The 21,917-nt window shown below is 44.2% G+C and overlaps 1 protein-coding gene across 12 annotated transcripts in view; it reads left to right on the forward strand.

Annotated features, from left to right (window-relative positions):
- Window positions 1-21,917, forward strand: part of Ptprt (protein tyrosine phosphatase receptor type T) — a 1,106,759-nt gene that overhangs the window by 415,478 nt on the left and 669,364 nt on the right. For all 12 annotated transcript variants that reach the window (XM_085697063.2, XM_085697062.2, XM_085697064.2 and 9 more), the window contains exon 6: window positions 6,116-6,290. In XM_085697063.2, the coding sequence (XP_085553189.2) occupies window positions 6,116-6,290 (175 nt within the window). The remainder of the gene's footprint in view (window positions 1-6,115; window positions 6,291-21,917) is intronic.

Here is a 21,917-nt window from a genome sequence, read left to right on the forward strand (position 1 = left end):
GGACTTCCCCAGGGGTTTGAAGAGAAAGGAATCCCTCGTGTGCTGGCCAGTGAACACAGTACTGAGTAAAGACTAAGCACTCCAAAATGCCAGTGAGGGCCAGATGTGGTAGCACGACTGTATTCCAGGGATGCCAGGGTAGGAAGTCGAGACCAGTTTGGGCTATCCGGTAAGTTAGGAGGCTAGCCTGGGCGATAGAAAAGATGGTTTTAAGACCTTAAAACACAATCATATTAACTTGACTTTTATTCAGTGTTCACATTTATCTTAATTTAAACAAAATATTTATTCAGTTCAGTTCATTTATGCAGTTCTCTTTCTTTGTGTGTGTGTGTGTGTGTGTGTGTGTGTGTGTGTGGTGTATGTGTGTGTGTGTGTGTGTGTTGTGTTGTATTATGAAACAATGTTTTATTGTAGAAAACTTGAGCTTTCTGCTTAGCAAGTATTCTATCATGGTCACTTCCCATTAAAAACAACAATACAACCTATGAAAGCCAATTATTTAGAAACCAAGTACTCATAGGTTTCAAAGTGATGCTTGCTGGAATTCAGGGGCACCATGTGTGATTTATTTTAGGAGAAGGTGGAGACAGGAAAGTGTCAGGCAGCATGAATGCTTTTATTGTCCTTACCAGAGTCTCTTTAGAAGTCAGAGTTCTCGTTCCCTGAGCCTGTGCATGTAAGTTGCCTAAGGCTCTGGCTCCCTTTCTCTAGGAGCCAACTTCAGCCAATGGTAAGTTTCCTCATGTTGCTATGACTACACCTGGCCACACTGGTGGTTCAAGTGTTGGCCCCTTGTTTCTAGGTCAAAGAGTTCTCTTTCCACTAGTGACACCCTTTTAACCATAGAAGAGTTTACCCTGAGTATATAGGATATATAAGACAGGCATGTAAGTCAAACATTCACTGGCAATAAATTATAAAGAAATATTTTATTGCTCTCTCTCTCTCTCTCTCTCTCTCTATATATATATATATATATGTATGTATATAATTTTACATTGAAGAGCAAAGCAAATTTGAGTACTAATGAAATGGATGTGCTTACTAATTTTTGCATAAAGAATTAAATCTTGGCTAAATGTTTGATACTGTAGAATGGAAATTTCCTTCAACTATTTTAAGAGTTGATCAATATTTTAATTTTATAATTGCCCGTGATAAGAACTCTGCTCTATATAAATATATAATACAAAATTGCAGAGTATGTTTAGGGCCATTTCAGAAATTGTTTTATTTAATAATTAAAAAAATAAAACTCAAGTCAGCTACTCAAGCAAGAGTTCTAACAATCAAATATAGCTGACCAGTCAAATTTGGCATTGTAGAATGATTAATAAAAACCCAGAGACAGATATTAGGGTTCAACCTGAAGGTCAGAAAAATTAAACAGCCAGCCACTGACTCTTTCCTTTACTTCAGTTGGAAATGGTGATCCTGCCTCCAGGAATCATCAAAATGAGACTGTGTCTGAGAGCTGTCTCCTCCCTTTTATAATTCTCTCTAGGACTGGGATTAATGGCATGCACCACGACAGCCCCGGTTCTATGGCAAAGTGGCGTGACTACTAAAATTAAAGGTGTGCGTCACCACTGCCCGGCCTAGAAGGCTGTTTTACTTTCTGACCTTCAGGCGAGCTTTATTTATTAAAGTACAAATGAGATATCACTACGTAGCATGGTGGCATACACAGTGCCAAGTGTTCATGCCACACCCTAGGGTCTCAGTGAAGGATTATCTGAGATGTTGGCCCATCAGCAGGTCTGTAAGGGATTATCTCGATTACTTAGCAAGGACACTGTTGAAAAGTTAAAGGTACCAGTCCTTGATTTTATACTTGGGCTGCAGAAGAATAGACAAAGCTAGTTCAGTAATAAACACGTATGCATTCGCTTCTCCCTGCTCTTGACTGTGGATGTGACCGGCTGCTTTAAGTTTCTTCCCTGGGACTCCCTGATAGGATGGATTTAATACGAATTATGAGCCAGATGACAACCCCTTTTCTCCTCTAAATGGCTTTATGTCATCATAGCAAAAGAAATGAAACGATGATGTCATCAAGCTCATGGGCCTAGATTTCAAGTCCTTCCCTTGTTTCACCGAATTCCCTCTTGTTTTCTCCTTTGCATTTCCTGTTCTGCCTTTATTGGACCAGTAGCTATGACACATGCTTCCTACACACTCACTGTGTTTGAATCGCTTCGCGTGGTCATAGCATTCAAACACCCGGGTCTCTTCCTGTCTGAGCATGCATGCCCTGCTCTTGGAGTACTCCGTGATTTCTTCCTCTGGAGTCCTCCATCCTGCTTGCCCACCTTGACCTCCAGCCCTCACCTGCTCTTCCCTGCCTGTTCTGCGCCAGTCACACTCACAGGCTGTTCCCACCAGCGCTCCTCTTTCTGAATTTAACCTCCATTTCTCCTTGCCCACAGTCCATCCCTGCACTCTCCCTGCCTTGACTCGGGGGCCCTCCTGCTTGTTCCTGCCCTGCTGTTACCTGCTCCCAATATGACAAGTGTGATTATCAAAAGGGCCTGCTTTCCAGAGATTTCATAAGACAACCTGCAATTTCCTATCCTTCAGTGGGAGAAAGGTTCTCAGTTCAGGAGCTGAACAGAAAAAAAAATGTGAACGGTTCAGGGGAATGCACTTAATCCTCTTCAGTCCTGCCAGAATCTGACATCATTAAGAAGATAAGTAAATAATACTGGAGGCAACATCAAGATAAAATGTAAATGCGCACAATGCAGCTTTAGCACTTAACCAGCCCTTTCTCTTAGTATTAGTTTCTTATTGCGGTTGAAATATATTCTACAAACCTAACGGTTCAGAACAAATTTATTTCTCTGCCATTGTTGAGATGAGCAGTCAGAAAGGAGCTTCAGCGAGTCCTGCATATGGCACTCAGGTGTTGGTGGGCTGTGTTCCCTGAGGGTGTATCCCATAGACTGCACGTGGCCCTGGATAGCAAGGAGTGAAGCCCACTGCAAAATCGTAAATGTAGAAGTTGTGAAGTTTCTGCAGTTCTTTTTGTGTTTGGTTGCATGTCCTTTTGTTAATTTCAAAAGAATATTTATTTTAATTTTGTATGTATGTGTCCATTTGTGTACCATATGCATGCAGTGCCCAAGATGACCAGAAGAGGGCACTGGATGCTCTCTAACTGGAGTTACAGATGATTATGATCTGCTGTATGAATGCTGGGAATTGAAGCCAGGTCCCCTGGAAGAGCAGGCAATGCTAAGTCATTTCTCTAGCCTTGATTGTAGTTTTTTTCTTTTTATTGTGAACTTTGTAGATGATGATGATGATGTTGTTTTAAAATGACAAAAGGTTGGCATGCTTGTGAGTGTCTGGGGAGAATGCCTTCCCACTTATAAATGATACCGTGACCTGCAATTTCCTATTATAAACAATACTCATGAGTCAGTTAGCTCCTGACTCCCTCCTTCAGATTCAAGTGAATACTGCCTCCCTCTAACCTGTCCTTCTACCCATACCTTCTTCTCTGACACTCATGCTCCCCCACCCCCACTTTAGCTTGAAAGTCTTTGTGGTACATTGATCCCAGGTGTGTGTGTATTATATATACACACGTACACACATATATGTATATGTTTGTATATGCATATGTTTGCATTTTCACAGGTTCTGGGTATTAGGGTGTCTGAATCTTTGGAAGGGGAGCTATTATTCCACTGACAGAATTTTTCTTTGCTGATTTCATGGTTAATTTGCAAACTCTTGTAACACCAGAATGTGCCTTAATGTTAAGTGTTTTGTGTACCTTCTCATTTATGGCTCACAGTAGCTCCACAGGTGGGCAGGTTTTGATGAATCTATTGTGTATGGGAAGAAATAGAGGGGAGGGGAGAGGGAAAGAAAGGAAAGCTTTAAAAATAAATCGGGTCAGACAATATCTAACTGATCCTCTATCACTGACTCATGCTTGTTTTAAAGTGTTCTTGCACTATCTTGCTAAGGAAGGGTGAAGATGGAACACTTTGGGTGGCCCTATATCTTCTCAAGTCCCCTCCCCTGTACATTCTTCACCTTTTCCAAATCAGGGTTCAATTCTCCTATTTTCCAGAATCTTTTCAACCTCCTTATCACACTACCATAAAGTGGGGGTGTTCTTTAGTATCTGGTAGCTTTTTGTACCTGGGTCTAAGCTGTATTATTTCTTGCAGGGATTCCCCAAGGCATGCACGGGTGTTTGGGGGCTATAGTCCTGGTGACTTCTGCTCCCTTATGTGGCTTTATTTATTATTATTTTATTATTATTATATTATTATTATTATTATTATTATTATTATTATTATTATTATTTGGTCATTCTGGGTCATTTTTGGCATGGGAGGAGGGTATGGCTACCTTTCTTGCTGTCCTGATTTGGGGAAATGCCATTTACTTTAGTATTTGGGAATGCAGAGGTGATCCATTTTGAGACTGAAAGTCCTAAGAATGTTAAAACATTGTGGTGAAGGAAATTGTCCTCTTTGACTCCCCCAACCAATTTGAAGAAGGTCTTTCCTCTGGTGGGAGTTTGGTGAATCTGCTTCCTGTCTCTTGGTCTACTATATGCTAATGGGCTTGGTACTACCTCATCAGCTGCCCTGCCCATTCCTGTATCCCCATCTTAACATGTCCCTGATGGGAGGGAGATTGGAAAGTGACATGAAAAAAATGGGTTATGCACATGGATAGATTATGTACTTCATGGGAGAAGCAAAAGAGATCTCATCCGGAAAGACATGGGGCCTGGGAATCGTAAATAGCCAGGTTTCTCTAAATCCAACCAGACGATTAAAACCCTCTGTTTCACTTGAGAGATAAAAATTACATTAAAGCAGGCAATGGGGATAAAGTCTTAGGGAGAAATGTTTGAGCTGCTGCGGGGAAGCCTGGATGAGGGATGTGTTTGCTCTACATATTTATTTAACCTCTCTGACATTTGATTCTTCTGAGAAGAGCAGCAATAACACACACCTCAACAAGGCTGTGAAGATTAAAATGGAGGATTATACAAAAGCACCCAGCTCGGGATCAGCTGCATACTAGGTGCTTAGTAAATATCCACTCAAAATGCATCCTCATGCATGCCTTCCCAGCTACTACAGCTTGCTACTGTGAAAGAATCTATTTAACCCAAAACATCACACCTAAAATTCAGGTTGCTGAAGACAAACACTTATGTGTATTTGCCCTGATCCTACAAATCTTGGTAGAGTTGGCATAGGAAAATGAATGGGATTTTTGTCTCTTGGGGACTCATGGTCTCAAGTGGGGAACAGTCATGGGCCAGGATGTGGGAAAGGTTTGCACAGTACAGAGAGGCACAGCTGCCTTTCAGATGGTGGCGTGATTGATGAGAGAACTTCCTAGAGGCAGTGGCAGGCTAAGCATTGATTAGTGGGAAAGGGGCTGTTCCCACTAAAGGGACATAGAACATTCTGGGCAGAGGAAAGAAGGCATGGCAAAGAGGGGAGGTAAAAATTATCTACAGTGACAGCCTGGGGCAGATGGGAGTCAATGCCATTGAGACATTGATCACCAGCTGAGGATCTGAGTGCAAGGCACATTACTAAAACTCTATGTGGGCTGAATTGTTTGTTAATCTGCTAAAGGCCGTCTTTGGGGAAATATTGCAGTTTCTGCTTATGAGATTGAAGGAAAATAAGAAGGGGGAAGGTTAAGGGAATAAAACCAACTCCAAAAGTGTGCTGAGCCAGGAGCTGAGGCAATTAGGAGAAGCTTTTGTCCCAGTTCCTTCCTTCCAAGCAGACATCCTTCCTCTTGAATCATTTTTTCTTGCCCACCCTCTCTTCCTTTCTTCCTATTTTTTGAGACAGGGTTCATTATGTAGACTTGCCTCAAACTTGGAAGCCACATGCCTCAGCTTCTAGAGTGCTGGACTGACAGACCTGCGGTAGTGCAATCGGTGGGTGGGGATTGAGTCAGAACCATAGCTCAGACTAGATAGAAGCAGTTTGTCATTCTATTTCAAGGAAATCCTAGGCCCCTGGAGCATTCAAGGGTCATGGGGTCTATGTTGAAGGTTTCTGGGAAGCCCTGGTGCTATGATTTCTTCTTTCTTTTCTTCCTGTGTCTTCAGCAATGGAATGGCAGAGACACGGCCCTCATGGTCACTCGTGTGGTCAACCACAGGCGCTTCTCGGCCACAGTCAGCGTGGCAGACACCTCTCAACGCAGCATCTCCAAGTATCGCTGTGTAATCCGCTCAGACGGTGGATCTGGTGTGTCCAACTATGCAGAGCTGATTGTGAAAGGTGAGTGTCGCCTCACGCTGTGCCAGGTGGCTGACTACAGGATCTCAACTCCATTTTTATACAGCTACTCCCTTCTCTCGCCTATTGCTTCCTCCTCCTCCCAACAGCACAAGACAGCTTTACAGTCACTGCTTTCCAGAACATTCTCCCATATGAGATACCTACATGTGGGATATTTACCACAGACACAACCTGCAAGTTTGACTTGGATTTGTATTTCAAATCAAGATGGTTACATGTCCTTTGTGGTTTAGGAATGTCCTACTGAAATGTTCTCGTAGAATTGTTTGTGAGGGCTTTTTAGCTGCAAGTTCCATATAATGACAATATTTCAGGAAGACTGTTAAAAGAGGGAGCCTCCCTCCCAAATGGTCTTGAGTCAACGCTCATCTGTTTTCTTATGTTTGTTCACCTTGAAGTATGTCCATGATTTCCCTTATGCACGTGGACCCCTGTCTTACTTTCCTGTCGCTAGGACAAAGCACCATGACTGAGGAAGCTTATAAAATAAAACATTTAATGTGAGGCTCATGGTTCCAGAGGGCTTGAGTCTATGATTGTCATGGTGGGAAACACAGAAGCAGACAAATAGGCATAGATCACCATCAGGAGCAGTAGCCGAGCACATACATCTCGATCTACAAGCACGAGACAAAGAGAGGATGAACTAGGAATCGCCTCAGCTTTTGAAACCTCAAAGTCCGCCCCCACTGACACACCCCTTTCAACAAGGCTACACCTTCTAATCCTTCCCAAAAAGTTCTATCAACTGGGGACCAAATATTCAAATGTGTGCTCCTCTGGAAGCAATCCTCATTCAAATCCCACACTCCCTTTCCTGCCTCTTTGGAGGACTCTGGCAAACCCTACGCCTACTCAAGTTCTTCTTTGAGCTATCCTACTTATCAGGCACATGCCATTTGTGCTGCTTTGAGTGAGCAAAATCACTCCTAGGCTCACACATTTGAACTCTTGACTTCAGGTTCCTGGCACTGTTTGAGAAGGCCAGGGAACCTTTAGGAGGCAGAGCCTTGTTGGAGGAAGTATCTCACTGGGGACAGGCTTTGAGAGGTCATAGCCTTGGCCTTGCCCAGCTTCTGCTGTGCTCTCTCTGCTCTGTGTTTGTGACTGTAGATGTCATCTCTCATCTTCCTGTTCTGGCTGCCTGCTGTTGCCTCCCCCATCATAATAACTTCCTGCTACAACCACAAGCCAAAATAAACTCTGCCTCTGGTCACGGTGTTACGCATCAGCAGAAAAGAAACAAATGCCCGTTCAGTCCTGTGCATTTCCCTCTTTTTAAAAATCTCCATATTCACAGTCATTTAAGTATTTCCAGGTGTTTCTGTTTATATCATTTCTTCCTTTGAGTGTGCAAAACTTAACATCTTAGTACAGTTCTTCCAAAACAACAACAACTAATAATAATTTTAGTTTTTTTAATTATTCTACAGAACCAGATTCTTTCCTTAGATAAATCTCTGCAAGTTGAATTGGTCGATCAAAGCATATGAATATCTTTATGAATTTTCTTCTCTCTAATGTAATATTGCTTTTGCAAAGAATGGTTTGGCGGTTTACACAGGCAGCAATGGTGTATGAATGTATTCATTTTATCACTGCTATGTTCACTGATTAAAATTTCAATATAGCAATATTTAGTGAATGAAATAATGAACCTGTTCGTATTGTGCCAGCTGTGTTTGAAGGGAGGAAAAGCAGCGCCTGATTCTCAGAAGGCTCTGACTGTTTGTGGTTGCTGCTGTCACTGCTGCTCTGTTTTTATTTGAGCATGGATTGGTGTAAAAACTTTGACTTCTCTTTGCTGGCTCTGTGTGACTGGCAGCTTCAATGGGACCAGAATGTAGAGCACTGTCTGGACTCTGTATTCTGAGCTATCCTGACTCTGCATGGATAGTCGCATGGAGGAGGGTGAATTGGCACTCATGTCACCTCATCTCCTCTCTTTCTGTGATGGACAAGAATGACTGCCGATTTGACAGGGTCTAGATTCGCCTATGAGACTAGCTTCTGGCTGTGCCTATCAGGAGTTACCCAGATTTGATTGGCCTTGGGATGTACCTGTGTTAGATTATTTATATTAAATCAAGCTGGGAAGAATATCTTAGCTATGGACAGCATTGTTACATTAGCTGTGGTCACAGACTGAATAATAAGAAAGTGAGCCCAGAACGAGCATCACTGCCCTCTGCTTCCCAAATGTGGATGGAATGTAACCAGCTGCCTCAAGCTGCTGCTGAGATGGCTGTCTACCACAGTGGACTTAACTCTGGAGCCATGAGCCAAATTAAACCTTATCTTCAGTTGCTTCTGTCAGGACATCCTAGCCCAGCTCAGAAATAGGGAAAGGAAATAATGTACCTCCATGGCTCTTATCACACTTCCCTTTGCTTGTGCTTCATTTAGCCTCCCTTTTCAGACATGAGCTCTGGAAGCATGAGGGTATCCTCTGGTCTCTTTCAAGCGCTCCCATTTTAGGCTTATACCTACCTAGCACGGGTTCTGTGTGCACTGAACAACAGAAGTTGCTGGTGTTCAACTGCTTTCATTGGCATGGTCCATCATTTCACGAGTCTCAACTGGGAGATTTCTGTGCACTGTGGGTGCATATTGGCTTCAGTGGGCACTTACTTCATCACCAGAATGTCATGAACCTTCAAGCCAAAGATCAACAAATTAGGTGGTCATGAACAAAATAATATTTAAAAAGGCACCTTTAAGTTCATTCACATGAAGTGCCATTAATATATAAAGGAAACCATCACTTTGATCACATTAGGCTCAGATCTTAACTTTTCTGATCCCATAAGATTGATTCGTATGACACAGTGACCTTTGCAGGCACTTCTAATCCTCAGTGACTCTATAATTTCCTGAGCTGTCTCCTGGAACACTCACTGTGCTTTTTCATAGTTGATTTTCCACTCTGCTTTGGGAGTCCCACAGTAGAATGCCCCATTCTCTTATGCTTTCTGCCTTCTTATTGGTGAAAAAAAAATTTGACTTCTCTTTCCTGACTCTGTGTGACTGGTGGCTTCAGTGGGACCAGAATGGAGAGCGCTGCTTGGATTCTGTATTCTGAGCTATCCTGACTCCAGGTGGATAGTCACATGGAGGGTGATGTATTGACACTCACGTCACCTCGTCTGCTTTGCTAGGCAAAACAGCTGCCAATTTGATGGGGTCTAGATTCACCAATGAGACAAACGTCTGGTTGTGCCTATCAGGAGGTACCCAGATTTGGTTGCCTTGGGACATAATTGTGAGGCACCTTGCATGTGCCTGACTGATGCAGAGTGGTGGTGAGGTGATGGGAAGGACCGTGGGAGTCAGTGCTGTACCTTGAAGTTTGTAGTCATAGAAAAATGGGGCCAGAAAATGCTTGCTTTGTTCTTTCCCTATGTCTTCTACTCAGAGTCAGGGTGAAGAGGTGTAGAAGTGTTGATCTATGGGCTACCAGGGCAGGGGGATTGCTGAAGCAGTGCTCTCTTGGCTTGGAGAAGTGGCCACTGGGATAGTGCTTTGTCCTTTGTTGGCTCTACCAACTGGGGCCTAGTTAAGGCAAAGCGTAGAGTGTGAATTCTGGCCCGGGTGCATTAGTCAGATGTGTGACTGTGACCCAGCAGCTCGTGCTGCTCCGTAACCCCTTCCCCTGCAGCCCATGCTCTCCTCTGAGAGGTGCTCTGGGAGCTTCTGCGGCTCCTCCACAGCAGAATTGGTACTTTCTGGAATCTGGCCCCATTTTATGACACCTTGACGACATTCATCTATTTTTTTGGCATAGAATTTCACTTTTTAAGTCCCCCTTTCCTTCGCATTTTAATATTGAGTGAGTGATAAGCCATTTGCTTGGTCCCCTCACATATGCTGTCTCGTTTTATCTTAATTGCAGCTATTCACATTGGTTTTATTTCAACTTCTTTTATAGCTGAGAGAACCAGCAGAGCAGGGTTGAGAAGATGAGGGCCATCCTAAGGGGAGAGTTAGGCTTGGATCTGAGTCTGAGGTGGACTGCTATAGCTATGTTCGGAGGAGGGGGCTGGGGATTAGGGCTTTGTTGGCTCCTGGTATCACAATGTTATAATAAGTGCCAAAGGGATGTAGATAACAGGCAAGCAGGTAGAGATGCTCCCCCAATACACGTAAGGCAGTGAGAGGCAGGGTTACTCGGAGGTACCCAAAGGAAACCTATCAGCTTCCAGTCTGTGACCAGTGGTCACTTGAAGGCAGGGGATGAGAGCATTTGAGGGCAAAGTCTTATAAAGAAAGATTCTCCCCACTAAAAGCCCTTAGTCTCAGCTGAGCCATTGTCTTGCATGCTTCCATTCTGAAATACTTGTATTTGAAATGAAAAGAAGAATAGCAGTCATCCTTTTGGTGAGGAAAGGAGAAATATCTAAAAAGCAAAAGTGACTTCCTAAGGGCCACTTGCTGTTGAAGTAGTGGCCCCCACTGCCATTCCTCCTCCTGAGTGACCATGCCTTTTGCTCATTATACAGTTTGTGTGGCCCAAGGAGTTGGACATGATCATTCAGCTGACTTTGGGGCACTGGGTAAAGAAAATGATCCTTGTGTGTTTTTCTTCCCATGCACACAGTAATGGCTGAATCCAGATGCCTCGCTTGGAATCCTGGACCTATCTTGATTCATCTCTGTGACTTTGAACAGGGTGTAAAGCTCTCAGGGAAATACAGATACATCTTGAAATAGAGTGATAGGGTTTTATCCCTGGGAGGGTGTCGTGAGGGTGAAACGGGATGACCGGTGCGGGGGTGTTCAGAGCTGTGATTTACCCTCATGCTCTAAGATGTTAGCAAATGGATGGCACAATCAGGTGCGACTCAGTGACCAGAGGCCTCACCCAGTACCTCTGTGGCCTTGGAGAAATCATTTAAGGCCTCTGTAAAGTAGAGGGTGGTACTTAATCCCCATGTAGTAATGCTTGAGCAAAAGGAAAGAGAGATGCATGAAAGTGTAGCTTGGGAGCATCAGCATTATGGGGTATAGGTCAGAGGTCTCTGGGTCCCCTCTAGTGTCTACTTTTTAGGAGTTACAGCAACTCAGTCGCTAGTCCTGCTATCATCAGCACCACCTGGTTACACGGGCCATCTCTTACACCTTGTGTCCTTTGTTCAAACTGTGACCTATCTGTGACTGAGAGCTCATAACCTCCCCACCCAGTACCTGAGGTGCCAGGACTGGAGGGAGGCCTGTGCCATGGCTTCCATACCGAGTGCACACACTGAGGTGAGCAGAGCAAGCCTGAGATGAGTCCCTGCCTCCATGCACACTGACGTGCCCTCATGTTCCTTGGCTCACCAGCATCCTAGCACAGTGCAAATCAGGGCTTTAGAAGATGCAGCCTAATCTTAGCTGTAGGTGGTATCAGCATTCATTGGGAGACTCAGACTGCAATGAAAGCAAATTGGAATTACTTAATTCTGAAGAAGCTGTTTATTGAGTTGTGATAATGTACTGGCTATATGTTAGATTACCCTGTAATTGAGGTTTCACTCAGTTGACAGCCCGTCCCCTGCCTACCTGTTCCAGGCCAGTGCTCATAAACGTTCTTATTCTCTCCACTTATTTCTGATCTTTCTAGGTTCTTCCATTTCAGGGTGTTTTGCTTGGCAAAAGGACATGAATTTACTCAACTAAAGTTGCTCAGCTTCATTCTAATATTTATAAATTAATGATTTTAGAATTTGTTGTCACCCGGACAGTGGTGGCACACTTGGGAGGCAGAGGCGGCCAGATCTCTGGGACATTGAAACCAGCTGGTCTGCAAAGTGAACTGGAAGACAGCCAGAGCTGTTACACACACACACACACACACACACACACACACACACACACACACACACACACCCAATACCCCGCCAAGTACTCAGGACTTGTTAACATGGAGGTAGTGTCTCTGGAAAATGTGATGGCTGTGTGGATCATTAGGTGAGTCCAACTGAGTCACCTAGAGTGTAGATTAGAACACACCTGAATTTCAGTCTTGGTCTTGATCTCTGCTACCCGTGAGACTTCAGGTAAAGCACACACTCACTACTGGCCCCATTTTCCTTATCTATACAGTGGGCTAAATACATTTATTTGATGCGTTCTCTCTTAATGAGGGTCCTATTACTGTGAAGAGATACTGTGGCCATGGCAACTCATATAAAATAAAGCATTTAATTGGAGCTTGCTTACGGTTTCAGAGGTTTAGTTTATTATCATGGTGATGAGCGAGTTGTCTTTGCAGGCAGACATAGTATTGGTGAAGTAGCTGAGAGTTCTACACCTGGTTCTGCAAGCAGTGAGAAAAAAAGACTCTGGGCTCAGTTTGGGTTTTTGAAAACTTAGAAGGCTGCCTCCAGCATACACTTTATTTAACGAAGACACACCTCCTAATCTTTTTGAATAGTGCCACCACCTCATAACCAAGCATTCAGATCTGTGAGTCTGTGGGTTTTATTCTTACTCAAACTGCAGGTTCCTTGGACAGAGACAATATATATTGACAACATGGAATATGTATAGACCCTAGCACAACATAAGTACCCACAAAATTATGTCTGTTATCATCAACAATTTTATTTTTGCCATTTTTATTAGGGGTTGTTGCCCAAAGGTTCTGTCCATTATACCTTGTTCTGTCTTAAGGGAGGCTTTTCCACATACTGGACATGTAATTTTAGGTTAGATTTAGGTCTCACTCTTCTGAAAGAGAGAGAGGACTGAGGTCATCATATCCATCTTATACGTTGCTATTAGTTGCAGAAATGCTTTACTTACACCATTTGATATTGTCTTATTTCTTTTTTTCTTCTTTAAATATTGTATATCATGCTTAAAAGCTTCTTTTTTAAGATTTATTTATTTATTATGTACACACTGTTCGCCTGCATTCCAGAAGAGGGTACCGAATCTCATTATAGATGGTCGTGAGCCACCATGTGGTTGCTGGGAATTGAACTCAGGTCCTCTAGGAAGAGCAGCCAGTGCTCTTAACCTCTGAACCATCTCTCCAGCCCCCAAAAGCTTTTTTGTACAAAGATGGGCCACATTGATCATCCTGTATCCTGAGCTAGTGACAGAGAGCTGTATGTTCTGATTTCTCTACAACTGACCACTCTCCTATCTTGGTTTCTTTTGCTTATTCACTACCCTGAGTCTGTGTCTCAGTCCCTGATCTATTGCTATGAAGAGACACTATGACTACTCACAATTGTTACAAAGAAAGCATTTAATTTGGCTTTGCTTACTGTTTCAGAGGCTTAGTCCATTTTTTTCTTGGTGGGAGGCATGGTGGAAATAGCGTTGGAGAAGTAGTTGAGATCCACACCTGCATCTGCAGGTAACAAGAAGAGAGAGACTGGTCCTGGTGTAGGCTTTTAAAACCTTGAACCCCACTCCCAGTGACACACTTCCTCCTACAAGGCCACACCTAATCTTTCTCAAATTGTGCCACTCTCTGGTGACTAAGTATTCAAGCATATAAGCCTATGGGAACAATTCTTCCCTTAAATTCTTATTTAAGCCACCTTGAGTTTACAGTGATGGCTTGAAATGTAGAATGACAAGAGCTGCTGAATCCCTCTGATGTTTGTGTTGTTAGTAAATAATCACTGAGTCCAAGAAGGTGTGTTCTGGCTAGAGGATACATACAGACATACAGCGCATACCATAGAGTTGGTATCAGGCACCGGCCACATGAGCTTAGACATCTTAACAGTCACCCTCTGAAGTAGACCATTAGTAGCCAGCCCCCTTTTACAAATGAAGGAGCAGAGATGGAGATTTCTCAAGCTCACGCAGATTTCAAGTGACAAACGTAAGCCGCCTATCTCCGCCTTCTATTTCACACTTCCTGAAAAATCCAGAATGGTGGGTCCCACGATACAACATGAAGTGAGCAATGCAGTCTTGAAAGCATGGCAAGGTTGCTACGAGTCATTCCACAAGTGATGGGTCCCGTGGCCTTGGGAGGTATGTGGATAGGGCTAGCGTGGCTCAGTTTTGAAACATGATGAGCAAGGATCAAAGAAATCGATATGCTATGGTATTGCTATGATATATCTTTGTGTGTATGTGTGTGCATGCACACACGCACACGTGAATCACACACACACACACACGAATCAAACACATGAATCACATACCCCCTTCAGCAGTTTAGATAATACTCAGAATACAATTCACACATTTGCCGTGGCCTCTAAGTCTGCCTTCTCTGTCTCTTTGATTCCTGACCCTCCCACCCCACACACATTAGCCTTCTCATCTCTTCTCTAACTACATTGATCTTTGTTCTTTTTGAAAGATTCCAAGCTAGTTCTGACCCCAAGACCTTTGGACTTGCTTGTCTCTTTGCCAGGTGTAGTTTTCTTTCTGGTAATTAGATCACCCACTTGCATTGTTCCCTCTGGCCTCTGCCCTAACAGCAGCCTCTCAGAGGGGTCTCCTCTGCAGGCCTCATCTGACGGGACACTCACCAGATTTTCAGCCCTACCTTCTGTAGCTTCCATCCTTGGTGTTATGCTGGTTTCCTAGATCTTGTCGTTATCAGATAGTGACATTTTTATCTTTGTACATGTGAGAAAGTCACCGCCAAAACAAAATACCTGAGATAACTAACACATGAGAAAAAGAAAAACAAACTTCATTTGGATCGCAGTCTATTGCTTGGGAATTTTGGTGGGGATACTGAAAGTCAATAGTGGGGGCATAGTATGGAAGAGCTAACTGCTCCCGCCATGGCCAGGAAGACCAAAATCCTTTGAAGTAGTAGTTCCCTTGAAGGGAATATGACCTGCTTTAGTTAATTTGTATGGCCCTGACTAAAGACCCAACAATACAAATAAAAAAGGGAGGGAGGGAGGAAGGGAGAACTGACAGATTATTTACCTTGGCTCACACTTTCAGAAGGCTCAGTCCCTGATTTCTTGACCCATGTGCTTGAGCAAAACACCATGGTAGTGGCTTCGGCCGTACTTCTATATGTGGCTAAGGGAATTCTTCATGATAGACAAGAAGCAGACAGAAGAGGCTACAGGAAGTGGTCAGAGAAAGACAGAGTCCCAGGGCCATGCTTCTGTTTACCTACTTCCTCCAAAGGCCCAGCCTTCTATTTTCCACCACTACCTGATGGATGATGCAGTCGTATCATCCACCAAAGGTTTAATCCATTTAGCAGGTCAGGGACCTCTGATCTAATTGTCTTTGGAAACTGACACACCGAGAAGAGGGCTTTCCTTAGCTCATAGGCACTTCGTTTTCTGATCCACTTGATAGTAGTAACCACTGCAGAGCTCCCTGTAGGCCTTCCCGTCTAACTGTCTCACCACCTCCCAACAGAGCCATCCTAGGAACCACACTGGTGTTGGGGGTGTATTTACCATCAGAACTGTAGCTGTGTGCTGTGCATATTTTCTGCCAGAGCACAGGTGCCAGAAATGAGAAGCTTTGCACATCCAGTTTCTTGCTGGTGACACCCACACCTCTGCCCAGGGATTGTTCCAAGTCACCCTCGACAAGCATGCAACTCTACTTGGAACCCTTTGTCATTCCTTCCTTATTTGATTATTATTTTTATGAAAGGCTTATCTTATTTTTGAACTGCACATTGCATGAGGTTTACCTCAAAGCACTCATCATGCGGGGGATGCTTGTTTGCCTTCACTCATTAGAGGCATTTCCCTCCTTCTGGAGGCGCTCCTCATTTGAACTCATTTCTCCTCTACCCCTGATGAAGTTGTATTTATCTCCTTTGCAACTACCTGCTTCTTCTTTTCCTTCTCCTTTAAGCATGCATTTTATCGTGCTTTTCTTCTTCCAGTGGAGCCTGCAAGCTTTATGATGTCCTGTGCTGTTGTTCTTATGGCCTTGATCTTCGCTGGCTGTGATTTGGAGCCCGAGTCTACCTTCTCCAGTCTTGTTGATTATGCAGCCTGTCATGTGGCCATGAGATCATCATTTCCTTAAGAAAAAGCTTCTGGGCTCTCATTAGTCCCTTTTAATGGGAGAATCTTGGATTGTGATGAACCCTACCTGTTTACCCAGGAGCGCTTCAGATGTAAGTGTGTGCATCCAACTTAGGCTGAAAAGTTGAACAGCTTTTCACATTAACCCAATTTCTCCCTGCTCCCCCCACTTCCTGCCAGTCCTCGGAGAAGCTCAGTAATATCATCTTTTCCTGCAGACTTTGTTCCCTCTAGGATAGCCTTCTCATGCTTCCATCCTAGCTTACATTATTCTTGACTGTAGCTGTGATTCCCAAGAACACATCGATAAGGAGTCTGGGTCTTGGTTCCAGATTATGATTCAACTCTCTGTTGACTATATGAATTGGGAATGGATTTCTGTGACTCCCTCAGTGTAAAAATGGAATGATGAATGCTAGCTGCCTTAGATTGGGAGGATAGTCATATATACAGAGCCAAGACCAGCATAGTTCTGTGTGTGTGTGTGTGTGTGTGTGTGTGTGTGTGTGTATTCATGTGCCTGTGTGTGTGTGTATGTGATGCCTGTCTTTGTCGGTTTCATCCTCCCTGCACTCGCCAACTGCCCCACCTCAGCCTCTCACTTTCTCGCTCTTGATAGCGTCTCCATTAGCTTTTCATGGGAAGGGAGAAATGACAGATGGAAAAAGGGTGGGAAACTTAACTTGAACATATGTGTGTGGGGGAAGCTAGCAGGGAGATATCTATGTATATTGTACTTTATACGGGCACAGCGACCAGCTTATTTTAAAGAAGTGAAAATGTGGATAAATAAAACCTGACAAGTATTGGTTCCCTTGAATTATTTTGACTACTTCATCAGCTGCATGCTGATGTGTTGAATTAACAGTTTTAACGCATTTGGAAATTAAATCAAATGGCAATTGCATTAAATCCTCATTCACTTGGAACATTACCGTCCCGTGTTCAAGTGGAAGAGTGATGGGGGCCAGGCTACAGTTAGCTGGCATTTGTGGACCATCTATTGCACACCAGCCACTTTGCTGGGTGTCTGCACATGAGATCATGCTTCACTGTAGTCTTGGGTTGCATGGGAAGATCCTGACTCTCTGCTAGTCTCGTGAGTCATACCATCTAGGTCTGCCCTGTTCCTTAAGGAGATTATTTTTTTCTGCTGTGCCTATAGCTAACCTTCCATGATGTCTTCTTCTCTTCCAGACTTAGGTGGAATAGTATTCCTAAGGAGCTAAATTTGGGGCTCCACTGTGCTCAGTTAAGTCAAAGACTCCAACTTTGGAAGGGTATTGGGCCATTGTCTCCATACTGCAGCCCAATTCACTTCTGAAGCTTGCAGCCTCTCCCTTGACCACGCCTCCTTCACTGAGGTTGATGCCTTCTATCCACAGTGAACATATGATATTACAAACAGATTTGATTTCCATACCTGTGGAGGGGAGCCCTACTGTCAGAATTCATAAATGCTGTCAAACATCTGCCTTGTAGTACACAGTATAGCTCTGTAGGAAAGAATGTCCCAGCTCCATAGGACCAGGAGACGTAGGGAAACCCCTGGGCCAGACTATATCTATGGGGAGATTTCTTTATCCCCAATGTCCTAGTGCTGAGTTTCAGTCCTGTGACCTTTGGCCAGGTGGGTTATGCAGTGTGTGATTCAGCTTGCTTGAATCCAGATCTTTCTATTTTCTCTGTCTTGAGACCTTTGCCTTCACTCCCTTATTTTCCCATTAAATACCCATGGAGACCCAGTAAGGAAAATAGATGAACTCCTCAGTGCTGAGATCTATGGAAAATTCATAGTAACTCTTCCTGCCTCTGGAAGAGAACAAGATAAATGCCTCCCCTTTCTCTAAGAATAGGAACAGTCTCTATGACCAAGGACTACATTTCCCAGAATGCCTAACTCTCATTAGAGCTTTGTATTTAATTGGCTACAGTCAAAGCAGAAAACATTCTAAGGTCTGCATGTTCTCTCAAATTCAAACAGCTTACAAGTATGATCACTAGAGTCCACATTCCCTGGTCAGACTTTGTCTGGGTGATGATGAGTCCAAGCTCCCAGGAGATGATGGAATCAAAATATTCAAGAAGCCTTGGTCTGTGAATTATCTGCTAAAGAACTGTCTTCTAAGCAGGGCTGTTATTGAATCAGTAAAGACATGTTTGTGTGTGTGTGTGTGTGTGTGTGTGTGTGTGTGTGTGTGTGTGTGCGTGTTCAGCTAAAATGTGTTAGCGCTTATTTGTTACAGTAGCTAACAGCATCCTAATGACTAAAAGTTGGGTCAAGAAGGCCTAACCTCTTCAACCAAAGCTTTATAGGCGTCTCAGAAACAGATTTAAAGATGCATCTTCTCCTGTCCACAGACACTGGGCTCCAAAGTTCAAGCTATATACAACTCAAAAGCTGAAAAAATACCTTTCTTTGCATGGGATAGAGCGTTGAATTTTCCAACCACTGTTTGTTGAGAAGGACCCTGCAAATTCAAGGACATAAGAACAAATACTATATCATTATATGAGTGACAAGGGCTAAAGATAGGCTTGGCTATCACCCATGGAGCTCAGGTTGAGGTTGACCTGATGCCATATGTTGTTAATTCATTCAGAAGGATGAGTCTTGCATGAAAATTCCAAGAACCAGTGGTACCCTAGTGGTACCCTCTTGCGGGCAGGTCCTGGTACATTAGATAAGGTATGCAACTGGTTCAACTGGTCATAGAAGCTGTCCTTGTGGCCACACTCACTCAACATCCCCGTTCTTTAGTCCAAGGTGGCTAGCTCGTGGACGGAGCTTAGTGAGTCCATGGGGTAGTGTGTTATAGTGCGGTGGGGGTGGAGAGTGAGTGGAGACATGAGTTAGTGCTTGGCATTTCTCACCACCAACCCCTTATTGATGATCCCCATGCATAAACTGTCAACACATGCACATGTTGGCCAGACAACACGGGGACAGTAGGTAGGAGGCAGGCAGATGCCACACAGCAGCATCTCAGCAGCGGAGGCGACCCTGGTAACTCATCCAGCCATCAGAAAAGTTCATCCTACTAGTGTGACCTTATCCTAAAAATCCACGCTACGCCTTCTGCCCAAGATATGCTCATTCTCATCCAGGGAGCCAAGAACCTGTGCATAGGGGAGGCTTATCTGAGAAGAGATGCAGTTTCCCGTCTTGCTGCCAATTGGACTTGGAGGATCATATCTTGGGTCCTCAGTTTCCCTGTTTGGTAAAGGTGAGGATTGGATTAGAATGGTCCGCTTCACTCATTCTCCTTCTAGAACAACAGAATGCCTTCCTAAAACAGGACGAGACAAATGACACAAGTGTGTGGAATGGCAGGCTGGAATAGTATAAAATTCATGTCTCTCTGCCACCTGGGCAGGTGGGTTTCTTTGCTTCTTTAAAGTCTTTTTTTTTTTAATTGCCCAATTCTCGTGATTCTCCTCTTATTTCATGCCTTTCTGAGCGTGGTAGGAAAGGAAGCTAGGATACGGCCCCCTCTCCTGTACACTGAAATGTGCTTGTGCCCAGCCTTTCATTATTAATCAGAGTCGCATGCCTGTTGCTTCTATGTGTATCTGGGGGCAGATGTGCCTCGCTTTCCACCCAATAACTGTGGAGTGTGTTTCTTTCTGATGGAATGCGGTCGATGGCAGGGAGCAGGCAGATCCTGGCAGGGCTGCTGATCGTCTGTTCTCAGCGCGGGAGAGCCTCTCGCTCGAGTTAAGCCGCAGCATCCTGGACTCTAGTCTTTGCTCTTCTGATCTTGCACACATGTGAGCAAGGAGCTGCTGGGCCTGGGAGACAGGACCGCAGATTCCTATGTCTTGCAAACACGTGAACATATTCTTACTGGGAGCGGACAGGCTGCTCTTTTGAAGCCAGCTGGGCTGTTTCAGTCTGTGCTCTGTCTCTAACATCTCACTGTTTGGTTCATCTCCGTAAGTGCCTGAGCCTCAGTTTCTCGACCTGTCAAAAGGGAAGAATGATGTTATCTCAACTTCCCTAAAGCACTATGGGAGCCTTGCAGTGTGGGATCTACGTTTTATCAGTTAGGGATGTTCAAAGACTCCTATGACGGCATCCTCTAGTCTGTCTTTAATTGTTTTTTTTTCTTTTGCACAAGCAAGCAGGCCTTCCCAGATCTCCATATTTAGGTAAGGCCAGAGCAACATAAAGCAATGTGCCATATTTCCCTCTTAAACCATGTATAGGCAAAGTCCTTCATGCATGGCCTGCCTCTCCTGACCTCTTCTATAGGCAAACAGTAGAGACAGAAGTTAGGTCACTGTTTGGAGTTGAACATCACAATACTCCATGGCGCAACTCCAGTGAGTGTGACAGTGTGAATCAGCAACGATGACCAACCATGGCTCGTCTGATTCCCAAGGATGGGACAGACGGGACTGCCACAGGAAGGGCTTTGCCCCATGCTCTAGCCTTGCCTATTTGAATGTCTGAGAAGCCTCTTCCGGTCTCCTGTACAGTAGACAGAGATCTGTGGCTTCTGGCGAGAGCCATTGTTTCTGCTTAGCCTGCTGTGGGCGTCTAACAATGAGTCTGGACTTACAGAGGGGAGTTAGATGGCACTTCTGTTGTTCACTATAAGTAACTTTTCTGTCACACTGTACCTGACAGAAGTAACTACAGGTGTGAGAGAGGTTTGTTTTACCCCATTGTTTATAGTCCATCATGATGGAGGAAGGTATGGTGGCTCAAGTGGCTCTGTCCATGGTCATGTGAGCTTGCGTCTCCCTCACATCCTTGGCAGCAGATAGGAAGCAGAAGCAAAGACCTCGGGTTGGAAGCAGGGCCACACTATAAACAAGGCCTGTCTCCTGTGTCCCTTACATTCTGGCTGCCACTTTATCCCAGATAGGGCCTCATCTTCTGAAGGTTCCGCAACTGGATAATACAGCCGTGCCAGGTGGGGAGCAAGTGCTCAAAAAGAGCTTGTATGGGCATCTCACACTCAAACCCACCCTAACTTGGCGTAGAGGCTGGCTGTTCTTTTTCCGTGACTTAACTGCCTCAGTATTTTTTTCAGTCACTCCCAAGACATTCTTCTGTGACTCTCTTGTGGACCAACTGCCTACTTTTGTCCTTCACCAATTTTTCTTCTGTTTAACGAATACAGTCCATTAGATGACCAGCCATGCTTGCAGGCCTGGAGAAAAGGGGCATTTGTCCAGCTATCCTCACATGTTACTGTTGAATCCTGATCTCTGCTGACATTGTTCCTTTACTTTTGCAATATACAGAGATGATATACAACGCAGGTCCTCCCTTTTATAACCTGAGGTTCATCCAGCGGTTGGCTGTGCCTTTCCTGTCTGTGGGCTCTGCCTTCACTGTTCCAGCCCAAGCCACCACTCTTCCCACTCTCCTTATCCTGACATGACTGAGCATTTCAGACTGACTCTAGTTCCTTTATTTCATTGATGGTTTTCCCCACTGTCCCTGGAAATCATGGAGTATGCCTTTTAGTTAGACTAATGACAGCCTTCACACATGGCGGCCTGTGGCAGGAGTTCTTGTCCCAAAGTTATTCTGCAACCAGGGAGTCCACCAAACATGATTCTAGTTGTTAAGGGTGGGAAAGAACTAGCTTTCTTTTATGTTTTAGTTTATTTTGGG

Source organism: Myodes glareolus, chromosome 10 (assembly GCF_982192425.1).
Source record: "Myodes glareolus chromosome 10, mMyoGla1.1, whole genome shotgun sequence".
Taxonomy (NCBI): domain Eukaryota; kingdom Metazoa; phylum Chordata; class Mammalia; order Rodentia; family Cricetidae; genus Myodes; species Myodes glareolus.